At 52.5% G+C, this 23083-nt stretch overlaps 1 protein-coding gene across 1 annotated transcript in view; it reads left to right on the top strand.

Moving 5' to 3' along the window:
- The first annotated feature begins 1718 nt into the window (after positions 1-1718).
- Positions 1719-23083, top strand: part of CRHR2 (corticotropin releasing hormone receptor 2) — a 97753-nt gene continuing 76388 nt past the window's right edge. Inside the window, exons 1-2 of the mRNA XM_027835885.1 lie at positions 1719-1820; positions 15295-15388. Coding sequence (XP_027691686.1) covers positions 1719-1820; positions 15295-15388 — 196 coding nt within the window. The remainder of the gene's footprint in view (positions 1821-15294; positions 15389-23083) is intronic.

The following is a 23083-nucleotide window of genomic DNA, read 5'->3' as shown; positions in this document are numbered from 1 at the left end:
CTCCCTCTCTCTCTCTCCCTCCCTCTCTCTCTTTCTCTCCCTCTCTCTCTGTCTCTGTCTCTTTCTCTGTCTCTGTCTCTCTCTCACTCTGTCTTTCTCTTTTTGTCTCTCTCTCTCCCTCTCTCCCCCTCTCTCTCTGTCTCTCCCTGTCTCTCCCTCTCTCTCCCCCCGTCTCTTTCTCTGACTCTGTCTTTCTCTTTTTGTCTCTCTCTCGCCATCCCTTCCCCCTCTCATTCCCTTCCTGTAGTTTCAATTCTGTCCCCAGTATACAAGTCTCCTAAGATTTCTGTCTCTTGTCTCTTTCGTTCCCCGCATTCCCACTTCTCAAAGCGATGCCTCAAAATCAATGTGAACAAAATGAGATTAAATCTCTTTCTCCCAGATATTCCCCTTTGTCTCCTCCTCTTTTCCCCCTCTACCCTCCCTCCCCTCCTGCCTCCCCCCCTCTTCCCCTCCTCCCCTCCCCCCCCCCCCCCCTCCTCCCCTCTTCCTCTCCTCCCCTCCTGCCTCCTCCCCTCCTCCTCTCCTCTCCTCTATCCGCATCAGGGGCCGCACCCTCAAGGTCCACAGCCAGGCACCCGCAGTGCTCACCGTTTTAAACCTGTTGTGACTCCGGCTGCCCCGTGGACCTGACCCCCACCTGGGCGCCCACTGAGCGCCGCGCTCCAGCGCCACTTTCAGCCCATAGCGCCCCCGCCCCGGTCTCCGGGCCCCGCCTCTGCTTGCTCGGGGCCACACTGTGCAGGCGGCCCCCCAGAGCTTCCTCCTGCCAGGCTCTTGTGGTTACTTCTGCTTCAGAGCCTTCACTGGCTCCCCAGTCTGGACCCACAACATTTAACCTGGCATTCAAAGCCCTCGACAAACTAGCGCCTTCTCTTTTCAACACTCCCCTTCATTGGCATTTCACCGCTGGCCGTTGAAAAAGACGTGTACTTTCCTACCTCCCTGCCTTTGCTTCCCCCATTGCCCATCATCAGACTGCCTTCTTCCCATCTCTGACTAGTGAAATCCCACCCACTGCTTTAGGCCCAGCTGAAATGTTCCCTCCTGGAAGCCTTCCCTGAATTCCCTCCTCCCCACTCCCCTTTATGGCTTTTTCAGTCTAACTGACCTAGGCTGTCTCACTGCCGATGGAAGTTATTTGTGGGTCACCATTATTTTGGTTATCACTGTTAGTAGCGTCTGTATCCTGTCCCTCTCCACTCCCTGGAAGCAGCAACCCCCCCACCCACCCAGCCCAAGGTTGGGGCCCTCAATAAAGTCAGGGTCCACTGAATACGCACCCAGACCTGGCCCCAGAAGAACCACTACCTGCTGTCCCAGAGTGACCCAGAGCTGCCGTCCCCCGTGCCCTTGGGCTGGGGCCGTGCTCCCCAAAGGCCCGCGGAGGGGAAGGCAGAATGGGACTGGGGGTGGCACAGGCAGGGTCCTGGCGGCAGGAGGGCGGGCTGGGTTGGCATGTCCAGGGCCAGAGCCAGAGCCAGGCCAGGCTCCGGCTATAAATAACTGGCTCCAGGATGAGGCAGAAGGGGTGTGGGGGACGCTGCCCTTGTTTCTGCCAGCCCGGCGGCTGGGGTGGGGGGGCACTCCCTGGACACGCCCATCCCCCGCATGGGTCCAGTCTCCTCAGAGGGGATGGGGGGGATCTCGGGGCGGGGCAGGGCTCGAGGAGAGGGGGAAGGGGACCGGCTCCCGCCGGGGCCCAGGCGCACGGAGTCATGGCTAAGGCCAGGGCACCGGAGGCCCCCCGGCCGAGTTTCCATTCTGCCCTCTGGGTCTTGATCCTGAAGCCCCTGGCACTGCGTCTGCTGCTGCCCCAAGTAAGTGCCCGGAGGGAGCTGGCGGGAGATCTCAGAGCGCAGTGAGACTGACCGGCCTGGGTTGAGGAACAGGCCAGCCGTGCTGGGTTTCTCAGAGCTCAACGCAGCTCAGAGAAAGGGAATGTGAGCTGGGCTCTCAGCGCAATGTGGGTCCCCGGGAGAGGCACTGAGCACCACCAAGCTAGAGATGTCAGAGAGCGAGAGCGGTGCGTCCCGGAGGAAAGGGAACAGAAGAGTTCGGGCATCTCCGAGGGCAATGCGAACGATTGCGACGGAGGCCGGGAAAAGTGGGAGTGCGGCCGGAGGAGGGGGACCCGCGCGGCCGGGGGAGGGGGACCTGCGCGAGGAGGGGGAGGGGGAGGGCCGGGGGAGGCCCGAAGGGAGGAGTACATGCGGACTAGGGATCTCAGAGCGCTGTGGAGCTGAGGCGAGGGGTTGCGGCAGCGAGGAAGGGCATATGGGGTGGCAAGGCGATCTCAGAGCGCTGTGAGGCGGGTCCTGGAGCTCTCCTGGCAGCCCTCCCTCAGGATTTTGAGATGCCCCAAAAGGTTCTCTCCTTTTCTGGGAGAACGTGCCGCTCTCAGGACGCTGGGAGCTGCCTTCCCTCTCCCCCTCCAATCCTCACAGCACCTGGGCTCTTCCCATTCCTCGCACCCTCCTGACACCCTCAGACCCCCAAACAAAGCTCCAGGTTCCAGGCTCCGCGCTGCGCCTGCTCTCATGGGCCAGGGCCTTCAGCACCACCTGGGAGAGGTGAGGACGCAGGTGCATAGATTTAGACTAAAGAGACGTTTGAGTTAAGTAGTTTTTCTTTTCTTCTGAAAACCGTGTCTCCCTCTTCTATTTAGAAGGAACATAGGGACAGTCTGTGACATCAGAGGGAGAGGGACCGGACCTGTGGTTTCCTGCCCACAGAGAACTCCCAAGTAAGGGAGTCCCTTCACTAGTGCAAGTCAGCACCTGCTTGGCAACATAGAGTCTCAGTTGCCCCTAGAGCAGTCAAAAATGAAGTGACTTCTTCAGGGTCTCCTGGTCAGAAGTGTGAGAGGCAAGACTAGAGCCTGCCTCCTGGTCCTTTCTGGCTTTGAGGGCACCTCTCTGCTGGACTAGGCTGTGTTATCATACAGCTAGAAAGGCAGATCTGGAGAAGGAGCCTGATCTGGGAGCCCAGATGCTGTTGTAGGACGAACAGAAACAGCTCCTTTAGGAGAGTTAAGGAAGATGGAATCATATTGTTTGACTCAATTGGATTGGACAGATTGGACTCAATCCCTATTAGACGCAGCCTCTCCTGTGTGTCAGTCACTGAGTGAGGGGATCTGACATCAAGATAGAAAGAAAAAAATCCAAAACAAGTGCAGCCTTCAAGGAGGACCCAACATTTAGATGGATGAGTAAGTGTGGGAGAATTTGAGGAACAATCGTGCAGCAATAGATAAGTGGGGGATATGCAGGAGGTCTCCATTGGAGGGCCTTAGACTCCATGCTGAGCTTAGTTTTGTTCTGCTGAACATTTTTGGATAAAAGCAGAGTTGGAATCTGCTAAGGGTGCAGATGATAGAAGCCAGGAGGGATGACAGTTTGACTCCCAAAAGATCTGGACAGGGCAATCGAGATTAGGCTGAATCTGATAAGGTGACATTTAACAGTGATCAATGTAAAGTCTTATGTTTGGATCCAAGTAATCAACTTCCCAAGTACAAGTTGGGAAAGAATTGACCTGAAAAAGACCCGGGAGTTCTAGTGGACTCAGTGGGTGTCAGCAGTGGGATGTAACTGCCAAAGAAGCTAGTGTGGTCTTGGGCTGCATTAAGAGGGCCAAACTTCAGGTTAGAGAATAGAGAGGGGATCACACCACTGAACTTTGCCCTCGTTGCACCTCATGGGGAGTGTTTGATTCAATTCTGGGGACCACAGTCTAGGAAGTACATTGATAAGATGCAGAGTGACCAGACAAGGGCAATGGGGATGGAGAAGCGCTTTGAGTTCTGACCTATCAAAACTGTCTGAAGGAACTGGTGGCATAATAGTAGCTGACGTTAAGTGTCTGCAGGATTGTGGTGAGGAAGAAGGGTCAGACTTGTGTTGTTTATCTGCCCAGAGGGCAGAACCAGGAGCGACTGGGGGAAGGGGAAAGCTGCAGGGAGGCAGACATAACTAAACATCAGGAATGACTGAACACAGAGAGCAGTCTAAAAGTGGAATGGGCTTCCTGGGAAAGTAGTGGGCTCTCCCTCATTGGAGGTGTAGTGTCTGCAGGCATTATTGTCTGTCTTTTCACCCTCTTCATGCTCTCAAGGGACATAGACTTCATCCTGAACCTCTATTTGACTTTGGATTAGAAAATCCTTTTACCTGCTTAATCTCTAAGTATTAAACTGAACCCTATACAGAGTCATTTCAGAGGATAGCTTGTGTCTGAGGCCTCCTCAGGATTTTTCAACCCTGAGGTTTGTTTCCTTCCTTGCCTCCTTCCTTCCTTCCTTCCTTCCTCCCTTCCTTCCTTTCTCTCTTTCTTTCTTTCACTCTCCTATGCAGCATAGTACAATTAAATAAAAAGTCCAAAGGATTTGAAGTCTGAGGAACTAGATTCAAATCCAGCCTCTGCCACTCAAGCCAATGCCTGTATACCTGGTAAATACAAGTCACTTCACTGGGTCTCAGTTTCTTCAACCCTAAAAAGAGGAGATGGACAAGGAAGCCTCAGACATCTGCCGGTTCCAAAGTTATGATCCCATGTTTCAGATGAGAAGGAGGGGAAGGCAAAGAACAGAAGTCCCTTCGGGAGCCTCTTGAAGGCATCTCCCCCCACCTCAGTGCTTTATTCCACAGGATCCCTGCCTTCAGTTGACTTGCAGCAAACTGAATTGCCCTCCGTGGTCTTGGAGCAAGGCTGGGTGGCTACTCGCCCAGTGCGTTGGGGGAGGGTCCTTGTTTAGGTACAGGTTAGATGAGGTGGTTGCCCACGTCCTTTCCAACTCTAACATTTTGGTATTCTCCAACTCCATGATGGAAGGCTTCCCATAAGACATGGCACCTCAACAGATACTTGAAGGAAATTAAGGATTTTAAGGGGCAGCTAGGTGGTACAGTGGATGGAGTGCCAGCCTTTAATTCAGGATGACCTGACCCTGGCCTCAGACACTCACTAGCTGTGTGACCCTGGGCTAGTCACTTCACCCTGGTTGCCTCAATTTCTTCATCTGTCAAATGAGCTGGAGAAGGAAATGGCAAACTCCTGCAGAATCTTTGCCAAGAAACCCCCAAATGGGGTCACAGAGAGTCAAATGCAACTGAACAACTCAGCAAGAATAAGGATTTTAAGAGATGGAGGTGAAAAGGGAGGGTATTCTGGCTGTGAGGTCAGCCTATGCAAAGGCATGGAGGTGAGAGGAGATATGTGGAATTCAGAGACCAGGTGGGAGGTCAGTTTGGAAACACAGAGGGAGAATTGAGTCTGGAAAGGTGCACTGGAGGTAGACTGGCAAGGGTTTTAAATTCTGGAATGAGGTCATGGAATGAAGGGAACAAGGGATCAGGGGACATTGGGACAGGATGCCAAGGGAGGGGGGTCAAGTCCAACCCGGCACTTCATGAAGACCACACTGTTATCTTCCTGATTGAATGGTGTGTTAATCCCAGAAGGCTGCCTGGAGGAGTCAGTTCCAAGGCCATTCTCTTTGTTGAGGCACCAGTCAGGAGGGCTTGTACCAGCTGCAAGTTCATGGATATTTCCCTCTTCTCTTCAGAGAAGCTTGGCTGGACTCTACTCCCAGAACAAGGGTGTCCTAAGGTTTGCAAAGTGGTCCTGTAATGTGGATAGCGTAACTATCACTGCCCCCATTTTAGAGATGAGAAGGCTGAGTCCTAGAAAAGTTCGGTTAATAGAGCTAGTAAGGATCACAGAGATGGAATTTGACCCCAGATTTTTTGTGCTTTCTCTACTATGCTAAGCTGTCTCCGGTACTGAGGCCAAGATAAAGGAAGTAGGGAAGAATTTTGAAGCCCTATGTTTGCCAAGCATGGGTGAGATTGACTTAGAAGACTTGGGTCTGAGTCCTGGTATTGTTCGAGCTTGGACAAGTCTCTCTCTGGGGATCAGTTTCCTCCTTTGTAAAATTAGGAAGGGGGATGGGGAAGGGATTTCTCAGGACCCTTCTAGGCCTGGTCCCCTCTGTACTTATAGACAAGCGTTTCATGGGTCCTTGTTTTCCTGACATGTCCCCAGACACCCCATCCTGCACCCCCAGCAGTGTATGTGTATGGGGGAGGGGGAAATTGGCATGCATGCCAGCAGCGCCATGGAGACAAAAGTAGAAATCTATGGAGAGGTCACTTCTGAGCTTCTGTCTATACCAAAAAGGTTTGAGGGTCAATGTGGCCTCTCAGTGGAAGGAGGAAACAGGCCATTAACTGGAAAGACAAAGGAAATGCATCATGGCAGATATATTGGAAAGGGGACAGAGCCCAGGGCATGAGGGGTGTGTGTGGGAGGGGAGTTAACCTCACCTCCCTGGGCCTAAGTTTGCTCACCTGTAAAAGAGCCCTGAGCTTCCCACCACACAATGGGGGAGGGAGGTGTTATGGCAGTGTTGGTTGAAGGGAATCCCAGACCATCAGAACTGTAAGGGACCAAGATGACTTCTAATCCAACTCTTGGCTGAGCGACAATCTTCTAGACTCATCCAGCCTCTTCTCAGAGATCCCTGGGGAGGGGGAGCCCCCACCCATCAGCCCAATTTGTGGCATCTGTCATGCTAGGAAACTCTTCCTGGCACTGAGCCTGAATCGCTCTCCACAGCTTCCCCGTGCCCTTGCTCCACATGACCAACCTCAAGATACCTGAACTCAGCTCTCAGGTTGAGTTCCTTCTCCAAGCTAAGGGGACTTCTCCAGCTCCCTCCTCTCACCCTCACTGGGCCTAGATCCCAGGCCCTTCTCCAGACTGTTGACTCCTTCTAGTTGACGTTCCCCAATCCATATCCTTCTGGAAATGTGGCGCCTGGAGCTGAGCCCACGGCTCAAATGGGATCAGTAGCAGGCTCAGGAGTGCTTTGTATGAATAAAGTGTCACCAGGAGCACTCACAAGGTGCTTGGAGGTTCGGCCCTTTCCCAGGACGTCTCCGGTTGCTGGAGAGTTCCCATGGGGCTAGGAGTTGGGGAGGGGCACAATGTCAGCTGCTCCATTTACAGCATCAATATTTCTCACCCAGACACTCTCCTTTGAAATGCGTTGTGTTCTTGTGAGCAGAAGCTTGGTGCTAAGCACATTTCTTCTCAGGAAGACAGCAGGGATGGGGGCCCAGGCCCTGCCTGAAGCATCAGGTGGCCCCAGTTCTCAGCCTGGCTCCATTCAATGGAAGAGCAGGCTTGGGTCAGCCGGGCTGGGATTATAGATTTAGAACGGAAATGTAAAGGTCACCTCCTCCAGGGCCCTTACTTTACACATAAGGATCAGAGGCCCAGAGAGGGGAAGCAGCCTGCTCAGCATCTGGATGAAGACCTGAGTTCAGATCCTACCTCTGGTGATTACCAACCATGTGGGCAAATCCAAATCCTCTCAGGGTCTCAATTCCCTCATCTGTAAAATGAGAAAGTTGGCCTTGGTGATTCCTGAGGTACCTCCTGGTTCTGGATCTAGCACCCTTTGATCTCAGGAGGTCTCTTCCAGATCCATGGATAGGTGGATGGATGGATGGATGGATGGATGGATGGATGGATGGATGGATGGATACATAGGCAGATGGATGGATGGATGGATGGATAGGTGCATAGGCAGATAGATGGATGGATGGATGGATGGATAGGTGCATAGGCAGATAGATGGATGGATGGATGGATGGATGGATGGATGGATGGATGGATGGATGGATGGATGAATGGATGGGTACATAGGCAGATAGATGGATATATGGAAGGAGGGATGGATGGATGGGTACATAGGCAGATAGATGGATGTATTGAGGGAGGGATAGATGATATATAGAGGGAGGGACAGATGGACAGATAGGTGAATGGATGGATGGAAGGATAGATAGATGGATAGGTGCATAGGTGGATAGATGGATGGATGGAGGTCAGGGAGAACACACAAACAGATGAACTAGAAGGAATGTGTTAACTTTGTATGTAGACAAAGAGTTTGGTATGTCTTGCAGGACTGGGGCAAGTTCTTTCCCTTTCTTCTATTAGTCTCTAAGAAGACTTCAGGAGGTTGGATCCTCAGAGCTGCTTGAAGTGGGGTGTGACAAACTGAGGCAGGGAAGACAGTGGTAAAAATTCATTGAAACACTCTGACCTTAAATAGATTCAAACACAGCATTTCTGAGTTGGGAGGGCCCAAAGCAGCTAGCTGGCCCTGTGTGTGCCTGACCAAAAATCCCATGAGCATTCTTGACAAGTGGCTGTCTAGCCTCCGCTTGGGGATTTTCAAGGAGGAAAACCAGCCTCCTCCTCCCGAGGGGGCCCAATTCAGCTCTAAAGGGCAGGATGTTTTTGGTTGTTCCCCCCAATATCAAGCCTCAACCTACCTCTTCACAGCATTCACCCCATTACCCTGGTCCTCATGCTTCCTCCACATGGCAGCATTCCAGATGCTGTCATGTCCCCTTGAGACTTTCCTTCTCCGGGTTAGACATCCTCACCTCCCTCAGATGGTTTACGAGGGGGACCTGAGATTTGGAGGTCTCTTCAGCGTGGTCACCCTTGCCACGAGCCTCTCAAGAACTCCTCCGAATCCTTCCTCAAACATCCTGTTCTGGGCCCTCTTCTCTTCTCCCTCTACTCTCTCTCCCTTGGTGAGCTCATTGGCTGCCAGGGGCCCCATTCCCATCTCTGGATCAATGATTCCCAGATCTCTAGACCAGCCCTGCCCTCCCTTCTGACTGCGAGTCTCACATCACCAGCTGCCTGCAGGACATCTCCCCTGGCTGCAGGCAGCTCAGATGCGCCATATGGAAAGAAGAGCTCGCGGCCTTCTTCCTTACCCCATTCCCCAGTGTTGAGAGGAGAGACCATCCTGGTCATATGGGAGTGCGCTGCCTGATGCTTTGGGTTTCCTGATTTCTTTTTCTGGCCTTTGACTTAAACAAGGTTGGTCTTGATCCACAACACAGAGAAGCCATGTATGTATCAATAATCATTAGAAAGAGACGACCCACAATTACCCTGGCCACCGCCCACGTGCCCCGGCACAAAGACTTGGCTCATTAAATACCAGCAGAGGTCTCTGAGCCCATTAATTCTTCCAGGTGAGCCCTGGGGGTGATGAACTCTCATCATTGTTAATCCCAGCACCAAGGCTGATATCCCCCTTCCCACAGTACTTCCTAGACTGCTCAGCCACAGAATCACACGGACAAGGGCAGAATCAGAGTTGGCTGGGAAGGACATTGGAGGCAGCTGATCCAAATTGTAGTGACCAGGAAGCCCTTCTCCAGCACCACCCCCATCCAGCCTCCTGGAAGAGTGCTCTGACCCTTGGGCTGAGGGAGGCCATGGAGCCCTGCCTCTGAGCAGGGGCGCTCCAATCCCGAGCCAGCTGAAAGCTATTTCCCTCACTCAACAATCAGTCCTAAGTCTTCTCTGAGCACCTCCCCAGCTTCCCCAAATGGCCAGCCTTGTGTTGGGCAACACAGTGGGGAAATGTAGAGAGAAGAAGCTTTGGGTCAGTCAATGAACATTTATCAAGCACCTGCTATGTGTCAGGCATTGTGCTAGTGTTGAGGATAGCTTTATGGGGCTCACTGAACAGTCTGAGTCAAGAGTACACAGAATCATCAAATCAATTGTGTGACTTTGCCTTTAGACAGAGGAGGGGGATGGGCACTGAGGACTGGGGGACAGAAGGGACCATTGAAGCCAACTGAGACTGGAGCGAGGACTTCTGGCATAACAGCCCCCAAGTGGGTCCCCCCAGCCCCGGCCACTGTTGTCTCCATGTCATTGGATCGGCCCCTGCCTCACTCCATCCAAGGAGTGCTATGAGGCTCAGGTGAACTCATGCTGTGGAACTTCCAGAACAAGGCCAGTTCATTCACTTAACAAGAGCCCTGAGCCCCCCTGTTGTGTGGCAGGCGCTGAGATGACTATGTCACCAACCTGCCCAGGAAAAGACCAGAACCTCTGCAGGGAAAGGAAAGCAAATGTGTTTCACCAGAAAAGTTTCTTAGTGCCCCGCTTCTCTCAGATTGCATGATTCAGGGGCAACAGCCGACAGCCTGGTAAAGAAAGGTTCAGGGGTCACGTGGAGGAGGGGTTGGCCTCTCTGCTTGGCCCCAATGGGGGAAACACAAAGAGGTCCATTGAGGCCTGGGTTCAGGAGACCGTCCTGACAGTTAGAGCTGTGCACACATGGAAATAGCTGCCCTGAGAAGGGACGAGCCCCCCTCACTCAGCATCTCCAAGGGAGACTGGGCCGCCACTTACTTATCAGCTAACGGAGGGGGTTCCTTCCATGTATGGGTTGGGTGAGGACAAAGGCTGTTCAATCTTGTGTGTGTGTCAAGGACGGTGGTCAGGTGGCCAGGCAAAGCCCCCCTCTCAGAATCACGCTTTTAAATGTATAAAATAAAATACACAGGAGCCCAAACTGTCCCTAAAGGGGGAGGCCTTTTGGGGAGGGGCCCCAGGGAGCTGAGCTCCCCTCAGCAGAGGGGGCTGTGGCAGAATGGACAACCGTCTCTGGGGGGATTGTAGTGAAATCCGGTCATCAAGTTATTTTGTCAATGGGTTCGTTAACTTGGGTCCCACGTCCTTCTCACACAAAGTCCTTCCCCCTCGAGGTTAAGTGTCTGCACTGTTCTCATCTCCTGCTGTGGATGCTGTGGTTACTTTTTCCCAGCCCTGCCTCTGTTCACCTCAGTCCTCCCATGCTTCTCTGTCATCTCATATATCCCATGCCATCAGTTTGTTGGTGGGAAGCTGCCCATCCATTTCAGCCCTATATTTCCCGGCCAGCGTCATTTCTCCCAGTTTTCTTTCCTGGTCCTTCTCTGTTGGAGTCCACCATGCCCCCGGCATCTTCGTTGTTATCACTCCAGGACTCAGCAGGTGCTCCAGTAGAATGTTAGGGAGTCCTTTGTTGCTGGGATGAGTTGGGATTCATTCAAAGAGGTGAGCTGTTTCCTGAAGGCAACCGTCCAGCCTTAATAGAAAATCATAATGATGATGGGGTGCTTTAAATTCTGCCGGGTGTTCCATAGACCTCTCACTTGACTCTGTTTTGCATTTCCATAGATGGTGGGCTTGGACTTCCCAATGGGCCAGTAGGTGATTGACAAGAATAGACAAAGCCCTCCCTTAGAGGTAGAGAGGCTGGGCTGCGGGGGACAGGGGGTGGGAAGAGTGGAGAGTGGCAACGCTGCCTCCCTCCAGCTCTTCTCTGCTGCCATTCCCCACCCCAGGCACATTGCAGGGTCCCCAGCAGAGTAACCCTGTCAGGGGGAGATGAGACAGACAGACAGACAGTCCGTCAGTGCTGGCTACGCACTTCCTGTGTGTCAAGAAATGTGCTAAGTGCTGGGGATGCAGAGAAAGGCAAACACTTGGTTCCTGCCCTCAAGAGGCTTACACTCTAAGGGGAGAGGTAGCAGTTACTCCTCCTTCTTGGCCTGGGAATAGTGGAACGCACGCCTGCTCAGCTGCTCTGCCCTTGTCTGGTCTCCATCTCTGTCCTCACAGGGGAGGGGAGGGAACACTTATTAAGCACCTACTGTATAGGAGGCCCTGTGCTAAGCACCTTATGACATTAAATCACTTCAGCCCTATGAGACAGGACCTTTTACAGACAAGTTAAGTGATGTTCCCAGAGTCACACAGCTAGTAAATTTCTGAGGCTGGATTTGAACACAGGTCTTTCTGACTCCAGGCGCAGGCCACTTCGAGGCCTAGCAATCATCACAGCACCTGGGCTGGAGGAGAAAAGAGGGCTGACAATCTCTGCTTTTGCATATTGCTGAGTCCCAGTACTTCTGGGCTTTCTCCTATGGTTCTGAGGCCAAGAGCCTCCACTGAGCAGAAGGTACAACCTCAGCGTTGCCCCTACTACCACCATGGTCTTTGCCTGCTCATTGAAGCTTATTCTCAACCCTCACCTCTTCCAGGAAGCCCTCCCTGACTCACCCCATCCCTCCCTTACCACTCACCCCCAGTCACAGAGGACTCAGAGCCCACCTGGCCTCTGCTTGGAAGCCCCCAAGCTGGGGTCCCCACCCCCCGAGGCTCTGACCATCAGGAAGTCTCCCCTGACTCCAGTTTTCATTTGCTCCCTCCACCTTCCCCCTACAGCTCCTCATTCTGACCCCTGGGGCCCAGATGAGCTGGGCTTATCCTTCTTCCCTGTGACAGCCTGTTATGTGATGTCATCCGTGTTTATTGTTATTAATCCCTGGTTTCTTCCACCCCTCCCCCCCATCTCCTGTCCTCCCAGGTTCCCTCCTCCCACTCTTTGATTTATGCTGTCCTTGATGCCCAAAAGTCCCACTCTGCTCCCCAGCCCCTGCCCGGATCCTCCCTCCTCCTAGGCTGGTCTTATCTGCCTCCTCCAGGAAGCCCTCCACCCCTAGCCCCCCCTCTCCCTACTCTGACTGGTCATGAGATCTCAGATCTAGAGATGGAAAGGAACTCAGAGGCCATTGTAACCCGCCTCTGCAAGTTACAGATGAGGAAACTGAGGCCCACGGAGGGGAAGTGACTTGTCCAAGGTCACACAAACAATTCTTCCAACTAGGTGCCAAGCTGGGCCTATGGTGGCTTGTTTTCCTCCTCCAGTGACCTGGAGCTAAGCCCAGAGCAGGGCACTGGGGAGGGGTGTCTGTGTATGTCAGTGTGTCTGTCTGTGTGTGTCTGTGAGTGTATGTGTGTGTCTGTGTGTCTGAGTGTGTGTCTCTGTGTGTGTTTGTGTATCTCTGTGTGTGTGTGTGTGTGTGTGTGTGTGTGGAGGGTGGGGGACACTCAGGAAATGTCAGGTAAATGAAAGAAAACTGCTCCACACAAAATAAAGACCCTGAACAGGCCAGGTCTGGCTTCCTCTCCGGCCAGGGACCTTGGTCAACCTTGACCAGGCAGGGAGGGTCCAGGAGGAGAGGGAGCCTTGTTCTGTCCTCATCACTCCCTCCCTCCGTCTGCCTCGTAGGGCAGGAGCCAGTAAACCTCTGCGGCTTAGAGCAGGGGCTAAATTTAGAAGAGTGCCTGAGCCAGGCCTTCCCGGATGAACCTGCGGCCAGCGGGGCCTGGAAGGGCAGGGAGGGGCTCCTGGGGCAGTCAGGCTCTGCATTCTCTCTTCCCAGGGAGTCCTCTTATCTGTCTCCTCCTCTGAAGTGTGACCGAATCCAGTGTCACCTCCCCAGGAAGACCCAGGGAGGCTTCTACGGTGCCCATGCGTGTGTATATGTGTTTATATATGAGTATGTGGTGTGCATGTGTGTGTATGTGCATGTGAGTGTGTGTGCACAAGTGCATTGTGTGTGTGCACGTGTGTGTGTGTGTGTGTGTGTGTGTGTCCTCATCACAGACGGGCCATTTCTAGGGTATCTTGTAGGTGCTCTAATGTGCCATCATTCCCACACTCTCCCTGCTTTCCTCTCCTCTCTCATGTACAAACCCCCCAGGTTCGGGGCCCTCTGTGGGTCAAACCCATTAAGACCATAGCTTTTGAGCCCCCATCGGTGTGTTCGCTTTCACTGACAGGATTTGCTGTCTGACTCCTAGTTGATCAGCGTGTGAAGGAAGTGGAAAAATACAAAAGTTCAGTAAAGAAGTCACAGTTGTTCTCCCTCCATCATCCTGGCTCCTATCCTTGCCTTTATGATCTACATCTCTCAGTAAGGAAAACCTAAAACTGGCTGCCTCACTACCTGAGAATGTAAAGGTTTGCAAAGCATTTTGTAGACATGCCCTTGGGCCTCACCAAAAAAACAAAAAAAAACCTGTTGAGTATGTTATATAGGTATAAGCCCCATTTTATAGATGAGGAAGCTGAGGCTCGGTGTCAATGAGAGGCCCAGGGTCCCACAGCTTGTCATTTAGAAGCAGGATTCTAACCCAAGTCTTCTGACCACTTCCAGCTGTTTCTATGAAAAGATTCTGTCTTGGATCCTGTCCTCTAGTACAGTGGAAAAAGGACTGCCTTCTTTAGTCAGAGGACCCAAGTTTGAATTCTGGCTCTGCTACTTCCTGCCTGATTGACTTTGGACAAGTCACTTAACTTCCTGGGTCTTGATTCCTCATCAGTGAATGACGGGGTTGGGCTAGGTCACCTCTCTGGTGCCTTCCAGAGCTCAACGGCTGAACCTAGGAGCCTCCTCAGCTGCTGTCCCATTGCAAAGGATGGACAAACCAAGCACAGGAGGATGAGGGAGGAAATGCCCCCCCCGGGTGGGAATCCACCCCCAGCAGCCTCAGTCTGCTTCTGCTGCGGTCCCCTCCCTCCTCCGGCCTCATAGAGATTCTCTGGGCCATGCGAATTCTCGTGGCCTGAGCTCAGGAGCCAGCACGGCATGGCGGAAAGACCCCCTGGCCCTGAAATCAGAGGAGCTGGGTTCACATTCTGCTTGTGGTACTTATTTCTGATGGGCCTCTGGGCCTCGGTTGCCTCCTTTGTAAAATGAGGGGTTAAATAGACAACTTCCAAGTCCCCTCTGCCATCTTGGCAGGGTCAGGATGAGGGAACAAACAACCAGGAGAATTAAAAGAGAGGCCCCAGGAAAGGTGACCTGGAGAGTGGGAGGAGAGGAGGAGGGGACTGGGGAGGCCCAGGGACAGAGGAAGACCCGAGCCACAAAGCTTGGTGCTCCCCATTCTCCGTGGCCACAAGCCTGGAGAACAAGAACTCACAGCAAGTCCAACAACTGGACACTCTTCTCCCCTGACCCAGAACCCAGGGGGAGTTGTCTTTCCTTTGGTTCCAGGCCTCGAAGGTCATTTGAGATCCTAGAAGTATCGTTTATGCTGTGGACAGGACAAGGAAGTGAGCAAGCCCGGCGAGCCTGGCATCTAGTGCCTGCTCTGCCTTTTCATCTTTGGGTGGCCTTGAGCAAAGAATCCCTGCCTCTGGGCCCAAATCTCTGCCTCCCCAGGGTGAGGTGATGGGAATGGCCCCTGAATTCCTTCTTGCTCTGTGTCCTAGGGATCCTAAAGATCAAAGCATGAAGCTAGACGGCGGACTGGGGAGTAGACCTGGGCCAGGGCCTGGAGGTCAGGCGGGAGCAGCCAGCCTGGGCTGGAGCCCTGTCTGGTCTCTCTACCCGGCAGCCACTTTGGTGAGCCCCCAGGACTTCTAAAGGATCCAAGTAGGCTCCACCTCTTGTGGGGCCCAGGGGAAGGTGGTTGATTGGGGTGGGGGAGGATGAGGGAAGGCAGGGACAGACCCTGACCCTGAGGCTGGGCCAAGCAGGGTGATCTGACCAGGCCAAGGCACAGCTGCACGTGTGGCCCTGCCTGCATGCCTGACACGCCTCCCCCTCCTTCCTCCAGGTCACCCCGCTGGGCGACGCCTCCATAGACTTGCCCCTCCGGGAGCTGCTGGGTCATTATTGCCACCTGCTGTCCACCTTCTCCAATCTCACAGGTAAGGTTCAGTAGTGCCTCAGGTGTGGGGGGGTGCCAGGTGAGACGTGGAGGGCACGCGGGTTGGCCAGGCGGCCTTGGGAAGTGGCTGGAGAGCTTCTGCATCCCTTGGGGCCCGGAGACCTGCTGCGAGGCTTCTACTTACAGCTTTTTATTCTCCTGCTCCTTGCCGACCCTAAGCCTCGGGCTTGGGGAGGGAGGCTAGTGCCAGATCCCCGAACAGACAACAAACGTGGGGCGGGGGTAGGGTGACGGCGGTCCTTGGAGCCTGAATTCGAAGCTCCTCCTTAATCATGACAGATGGCAAAGGGGAGCCGCCCGTGGTGGGGTTGGGCCAGGCCCCGTCCCTGGTTCTCTGGTCTTGCTGTTGTAATTGTCGTGGTCACTGGCGGTAGTTGTTCTCCAGAAGTGACCCACTAGGCGGGGCATTCCGGGTTTTCTGGTGGCTGCTTTTCCTCACCAGCCCTGCGGGGGGGGGGGGGTGAAAGGTGGTCAGGAGAGCTGGTGATGTGTGGCCATCCGTCCACCCACGGCCATGGAGAGCTTTACTGCTTGAGGACAGCCTCGGAGGGCTCAGCAGCCTCCTCCGTCAGGGTGTGGTCAGGGGGCGACTTACCTTGGGTTTGGAGCAAGGACACAATGGCTCAAGGCTTAGTTCTTCTACCTGCTACGGAAACCCACTTATCCTTCTGTCAGTCAATAAGCATTTATTAAGCACCTACTATGTGCCAGTACCAAGTGCTAGGGGTACCACAAGAGGCCAAAGATGGTCCCTGCCCTCAAGGGGCTCACAGTCTAATGGGCGAGACAACAAATATTTGCAAACAAGTTACATACAAAATAAAAAGGAAATAATTAAGAGAGAAGTCACTAGAGTTCAGCGAGTTAATAAAGCCTTCCTATAGAAGACGGGATTTCTGAGCCCCAGTTTCTCAGTCCATAAAACGGGATTAATAAAGCTTTCGCCACTTCCTCATTGGGTTGCATGAGGATGAAAGGAGAGAATCGGCATCCCCAAGCGCCATGCAGTCATAGGATTTGGCGTGATCCCCACGTACTCCATTGCCTTCCATCGCGCTGGCTGGCATCCCGACCTATGGGGTGGTCTCTGTCATCAACCCACATTTGGTTGTATGTGGCCCTCCCTGCTTTCCGCAAGCCTAACCAAGGCAGAAAGGGGTGGGGGGAGGGGAGGCTTTTCCTAGTGTTGCTTGAGGACCTATCCAGGGCAGATGGATCTGATTCAATCTTGGAGACTTACCAATTATGGCGTGGCCAGCCCCACACCCCACCCCCACTGTGAGATTCTTTCTGAGACTCCCTCCTTTAATTTCTCCCCTTAGGGCTTGAGACTCTACCCCTGCCAACTACCCAAGGCTTCTAATCAGCATTTAAGCAGAGAACTCAGGACAATAACGAAAAACGGAAGGAGTGACTATTCCACCCTTAATCTCTGCTGCTTTAGTGAGGCAGCAGAAAATAGATCTTACCCCAGGTTAGTGGCATCCCCCCCATCCCAGAGTGCTGTGGGCTCAGTCCCTAGAGCCTTCCGGCACCAGCAAGGGACGTCTAAGGGAGTCTCCAGAAGCCGGGCTGTGCCTAGACTGCTGGCAGTGTGGCAGGTCCATGGCCTGGGTTCCCACATGGTGGCTGGTTCCACCTGTTCCTTGACCCCACTGCCATTCAAATGCAGTCCCTACAGCTCCCATCCTGGCTCCCCCCTTCCGGCTTGCTCCCAGAAGCCTGTTTGTGCATTCCTGTTCTCTCTCCAAGCACGTGTGGCTGGGCCTTTCTGGAGCATTTACTCTCAGCCAACAGCACTAGTGGCTTCTACAGCAGGCTTCCCAGCAGCTGAGGGTTGGGGTGATGAAGACCCAGAGAGAAGGCAGGAAGACCGATAATCTGGGCAGAGGAGACTTGGGGTCCAGGTAGACGGAGGAAAGGGTGGGCAGTGGAAGCCAACTGGGAGGGAGCCCATACTCAAGAATGAAATGGGGGAACAGAAGAAAGAAAAGAAGAAAGCCAGGAAAGGTGGCAGGAAACGAGAGGGCTGTGGAAGCCAACCCTGCAGCTCGCTCCATCAGTGTTTCTACTCCTGACTTTGGTTAGATGGGTATCAAGAAGGGCAAACCTGTTCTCTAGGTGTGTAGGCCCTGGAGCCAATGATGGTGTCATTAAGTGGTGCACTTGGGGGCCTCAGTTTAACTTGTCAGTGCCTACCCCTGATTGTAGGTGTTCAGGTGTATATCCCCATCTAGGGGATTCTTCCATCCTTTATCCCTCATCCCAGACTTTGTCCCTGAAAAGCCTGAGTGATCCCCTGGCAGCCACTGTGCTCTCTGGGACTTCAGAACCTGCCTGGGTTAGGATCAGAAACTTAGCATTACCAGGGACCTTAGAGGACATCCGGTAACCCTTCATTTTACAGAGGGGAAAACCGAGGCCCAGAGGACATAAGGCTTCGACCAAGATCGCAAGAGTCAGAGCTGAGGGTTGAACTCAGACCTTCTGACTCCAAAATCAGCACTTTGCCCACTGCGCTACAAAGTGATGGGGGCGAGGCAGAGCCTCAAAATTGCACTGCTTTACATTTCTCTAATTCTTAGCGATTTGGAACATTTTATATTTGGCTGTTAATAGCTTTGCTTTCTTCCTTAGAAAACTGCCTGCTTGTATGCTTGTTACAAAGCGAGGGAGTGTCTTAAGGCTGAATCCGAGTTTTGTTGACTCCAAGCCCTGGCCTCTTCACTACCTCTATTCACTGCCCCTCCCCCCTCCATGTGCCCTGGCGACTTTGCCGTGCTCTCTTTTGTTAATGATTTCTGGGCCACCTGAGGATGGAGGCTGGGGCTTTCCCCCATCAGCCTCTTTTAGGTAAAGGATGGGAGCTTGTCTCTCAGTAAGGATGCCTCAGTCGGGGGGTCTGCCTGGATCTGGAAACCCCAGGTATTCTACAGTCCCTAGGCTCCGCAGTCAGCGAGGGCTTTTCCTTTAGCTGGACAAATGTATCTTCTCTCTTGATGACGGTCTTCATTTGCATCTCCCTCTGGAGGACAATAGGGCGCACTGTGAAATTGTTTTGTTACCAAGCAGCAGCCTTTTCTTACAAATTGTCAGACATCTTCTCCCCTCTCCCATGTCTCATGTATTAGGAAGTCACCCCAAAGCCAACCCGCCAGCCTGCACTGACGTCTGCAGCTCTGGATGACACCAAAGAGGCCCACACCCCTCCCATCAGCCCCCAGGGACTGAGCTGCTTCTCACTGTGTCCTACCCAGGGGCTGAAGGAAGGGGAATTGGGACTGGCCATTGGGTAGAGCCAGCCCCAGCATGGGAGGAGTGCCTTCACTGGGGGGTCTGGGGAGCATCAGGAAGACCCCATTACACACACACACACACACACACACACACACACACCAGACAGCCAGAGAGGAAAGGACATGTGGTCAACACGTAAAACATGGCTAGAACATGAGCTGACTTCAATCTAAGCAAGATGGCCTGAAGCAGCATCAAAACTCCCCCTCCTATGCTTACTACCTTGATAAGTGACCTTGGATAAGTCTCTGTCTCTCTCTGGGTCACTTTTCTTAGATACAAGCTGAGAAGGGTTCACTCCATGACCTCCAAGATCTCTCTTGACTTGAGATCTGATTATTATCACACATCAGGGCAGAAGATAATGGCTCCATAGCCTATGCATTCCAGTAGCGTTCCCAAGATGGGAGGGGAAGTTGGATGGTGAAAAATGTGAGGGAGGATGAAGACAAGTGTCCCACTGGAGGCATGTTCTACAATCCCCATAACCTGGAGGAACTGCATCAGTGTGGTTGCAGATCCCTACAAGTGTCAGAGTAAGGGAAAACTTCCAAACCAAGACCAGTGGAGCAGGCTGCCCCTGAAGGAAAGGGCTTCCCATCCCTGGGGGATTCAGGCTGGGGAGGGGATGGAAAGTCCCACTGAGCTCCCTTGCAGCACCAAGATGCTGTCACAGGAAGTCCTTATTGACCCATTGAGGGCGGTCCTTGGGGGGTCAGGGAAAGAAAAAGAACAGTGTGGGCTGGAGGAGTCTGGGGAGGTTCCCCGATGGAGGTGGCATGAGAGGCTTGCTGCCTCCTCCTCTCCCCACTTCCCCACCTCCTCCTGCTTCCTCTCTTGCTTTTCTTTCAGGCCTGGGCTTCCTATCTATCACCTTCCTTCCTTTCTTTATCCTCAGTATGTCTCCCCTAGTCCTGCCTCCTACAGGATGCTTTCTGGGGTTCAGACTTCTTTTTTCATTGCCTCAGTCTCACTTTGGTGGGCTAAGCTTTCCCTACCCAGGGCATCTCATTTGGGTTGTGCTTCATCTATCTGGGCAAGCAGTGCCCATTGGGTCTGAGAAGGAGAAGTCAGAAGAGTTCCTTCCTCAGCTTAAAGATGATTACTCCCCATCTGCCCAGAATCACAGTGTGTGAGAGTTGGAAGGGACTTTGGCAGCCTCTAGTCCACACTATAGGGACCCTCAATAGAACTTTCCTGATGAGTGCTCAACCCACTGCTTCTTGAAGACATCCACGGAGGAGGTGCTACCTCTCCAGGCAGCCCATGCTACCTAGGGACACCTCTATTAGTTAGGAAGTTCTTCCTGACCTCGAGCCTCAATCTGTCTCATTGCACAAGACATCCAGACTCCAAAATCATCCAAGCTTCCAAAGTCCAAGGTTAGTGATCAGTCTAGTGGGTTTCCTTGCCAGAATTGACCTAGCTCAGATGGACACCAGCCCCGTGGCCCTCATAACCTAATCTGGCTTGGCAGGATCCATGGCTTCTCTGTACACACTCCCTACATCCCAGAGCAAGTCCTTGAGAAGCAAAAGAATGAAATGAGCACCTCATCCCTCCTTTGTCTTTCTCTTCTATTCCTAACTCCTCAGCTTTGCTGTTTCACTCCTGTCTCTGCTCCAGATTACCCAGAGACACACTGGGCACAGGTCTAGGGTCCCTAGGGTCTAAGGCTTTAAGTGATACCTTTGGCAAGCAGAAATCAAACTGAATTTAATCAAAATCCCACCACAGGGCAGGGCATAAGCTTTAGGTAAATAGTTTGTTTACCAGTCGACAATCCCCTCTGCCCACCAGCAGGTTGGCTTTTAAGTCCCAGCCTGACAATAGACATGCTTCAGGCATGAGTGGCACTGAGAAGTTCCACAGCTCCCTAGTTTGCCTGAACTCCAACACTCCTGAGCCAGATTTCCTACTGATTTTCCTGCCCCTAAATGTTGAGATTGGAAATGAAGCTGAACTTGTCTCAGGTGCCAGCTGAGGCTTCAGGCCCTGGAGAACAGGGAAAGGCTGAGACCACAGTCACCTTTCTGAGAAGGTCAGCAGCCCCACAGCAGTCATGGAGGGTCAGCGATGGTTGCCAGAGACAAAGGATACCCCAAAGAGGGACCAGAGGCTGGAGCAGAAGGACAGGGTGCAGATCAGAAATGTGAGTGACCCCACATAGAGAACAGAATTCAGGAGGCAGGCGAGGGAGGACACACGACCTACTGTCAGCACAATCGTCTGATGCTGGATAAAGGAGGAGCAAAGACAATTGTCACACTCACTATCTGTTGCCAAGGTACCTGAGATGAAGCCCATCTTCCAGCTTCTTCTAATGGTTTCCAGCTGGCCAGCTCCCCAGAGCTCCCTGTCACTGCCCCCTGGGGGGAGCTGGCCACCTCCAAGCAGAGGCAGGTTCATGCTACTTGCTCAGCCCCAGACCAAGCTCACCATAGACCAGCAGGCTGCCCCACTCCCTTTAGGCACAGCTTCCAATGGAGCCATATGAGAAACTCTTCCTGTAGGATTTGAAGAAAATACGGGGCTTTTTGTCCTACTTTGAGGGGCCGTGATTTCATTGGTGTAGGGACTCCCCACACCGTGAAGGTCTTCACCTCCCCACGGCTTCTTGTTCTCAGACAAACACTGGCTTTCCAAGTCAGAAGGCCTCCGAGGCCCTCTGCACTGACCCACGGCTGACTCCCATTTCCAACGATCTAGGATTTGCTTAAAGACCTCAAATGAGAGAGATCTCACTCCCTCTGGAGCCACCTTGCTCTCCTCTCAGAGCTCTAGAGTCAGGAAATGTTTCCTTGTGTCCAGCCTCAATCTGCCTCTGAGGCCAAATGAAATAAACCTCATTTCAGATGTTTGAAGGGAATGATCATACCCTCTTCCACCTAAACATGCCCAGGTTCCTTATCCTGACTGGCTTCCTCTGGACACTAACTCATCAGAGTCTTTCCTTCCTAAACCATGGTGCCCAGAACCGAACACAGTCCTCCTTATGATGGGGTCTGACCAAGGCAGGGTATACAGGGACTCTCACCTCCCCATTCCTGGAGACTGTTGACTCACTCGGGGCTTGTGGTCCACTAAAAAAAGCTCACCTAGCTTTTTCACAGGAATGGCTTCCTAGCCATGTCTCCCTTATTTATGAGGCTGGGTTTTTTGAACCCGAGTAAAGGAGTTTGCATTTATCATATTTCATTGTATTAGATTCAGCACTTGTTCTGTTGTTTCAGTCATACCCTACTCTTTGTGACCCGATTCGGGGTTCTCCTGACAAAAATACTGGTGTGGTTTACCATTTCCTTCTTCAGCTCATTTTACACATTAGGAAACTGAGGCAAATAGGGTTAAGTGACTTGCCCAGGGTCCCACAGCTAGTGTCTGAGACTAGATTAGAACTCAGGAAGGTGAGTCTTCCTGATGCCAAGCCTGGCACTCTAAACACTGCACCACCTGGCTGCCTGAGATTCAGCACTTCTAACTAAATGAGTCAGGAGGAAGCTCTTGAAAGGGGTGGCCCTTGAAGGGAACGAGGGTTCCAAGGAGCAAAGGGGAAGACATTCCAGGCATGATGGACAGCTTGGACAAAGACATGGAAAGGAAGACATTCCTCCATAGAGGAGAGCATTACGTAGGTCAGTTTGGCAGGAGCGTGGGGTGGACAAAAAATCAACCTGGAAAAACAGACCAGAGACAAATTGAGAAAGACTGGAAATGACAGAGGAATCTGCATCTTACTTGGAAGGGATAGGGAGCCTCTGAAGATGCTTTGGGAAGACCAGCTTGACATGTGAGTGGAGAATGGATTGGAGAGAGGAGAGACCCATTGGGGCACCATGGTCTGAGTGAAAGGTGCCCGAGCGCTCATAGCTTTCAGGGCTGGCTCTCTTTATACTGTCGGGCTCACCGTGTCTGCATATTGTTCTGTCTGTGCTGATTCCTTCGCTCTGCATCAGTTTGTACAAGTCTTCCCAAGTTTCTCTGAACTCTTCATTTTCATCTTGGTAACAGTCCATTGCATTCATATGTCACAGTTTGTCTATCGATTTCTCCACTAATAGACAGCCAACTTTGTTTCTAGCTCTTCCCTTCCAAAAAAGTAATGGGATCTCTGGGTCAAAGAACCAACTATTACGAACAGTTTAGTCACTTTCCGCCACATAATTCCACATTGTTTTCCGTAATGGTGGGACCAACTTGCTGCTTCACCAATCATGTCTCCATGTACCTACCTTCCTGCAGCCTTTCTACCATTAGCAGTTTCATCTGGTTTTGTTTTAATTATCCTTGATAATCTGATGGATGAGAATAATTATTTTAGTTGTGCTTTTGTTATTGGTAGAGAATTTGGGTGGGTTTTTTTGGGTGGTTAATTGTG

Source organism: Vombatus ursinus, unplaced genomic scaffold, assembly GCF_900497805.2.
Source record: "Vombatus ursinus unplaced genomic scaffold, bare-nosed wombat genome assembly UNPS02014817.1, whole genome shotgun sequence".
Taxonomy (NCBI): Eukaryota; Metazoa; Chordata; class Mammalia; order Diprotodontia; family Vombatidae; genus Vombatus; species Vombatus ursinus.
This window is presented reverse-complemented; position numbering and strand designations above follow the sequence as displayed.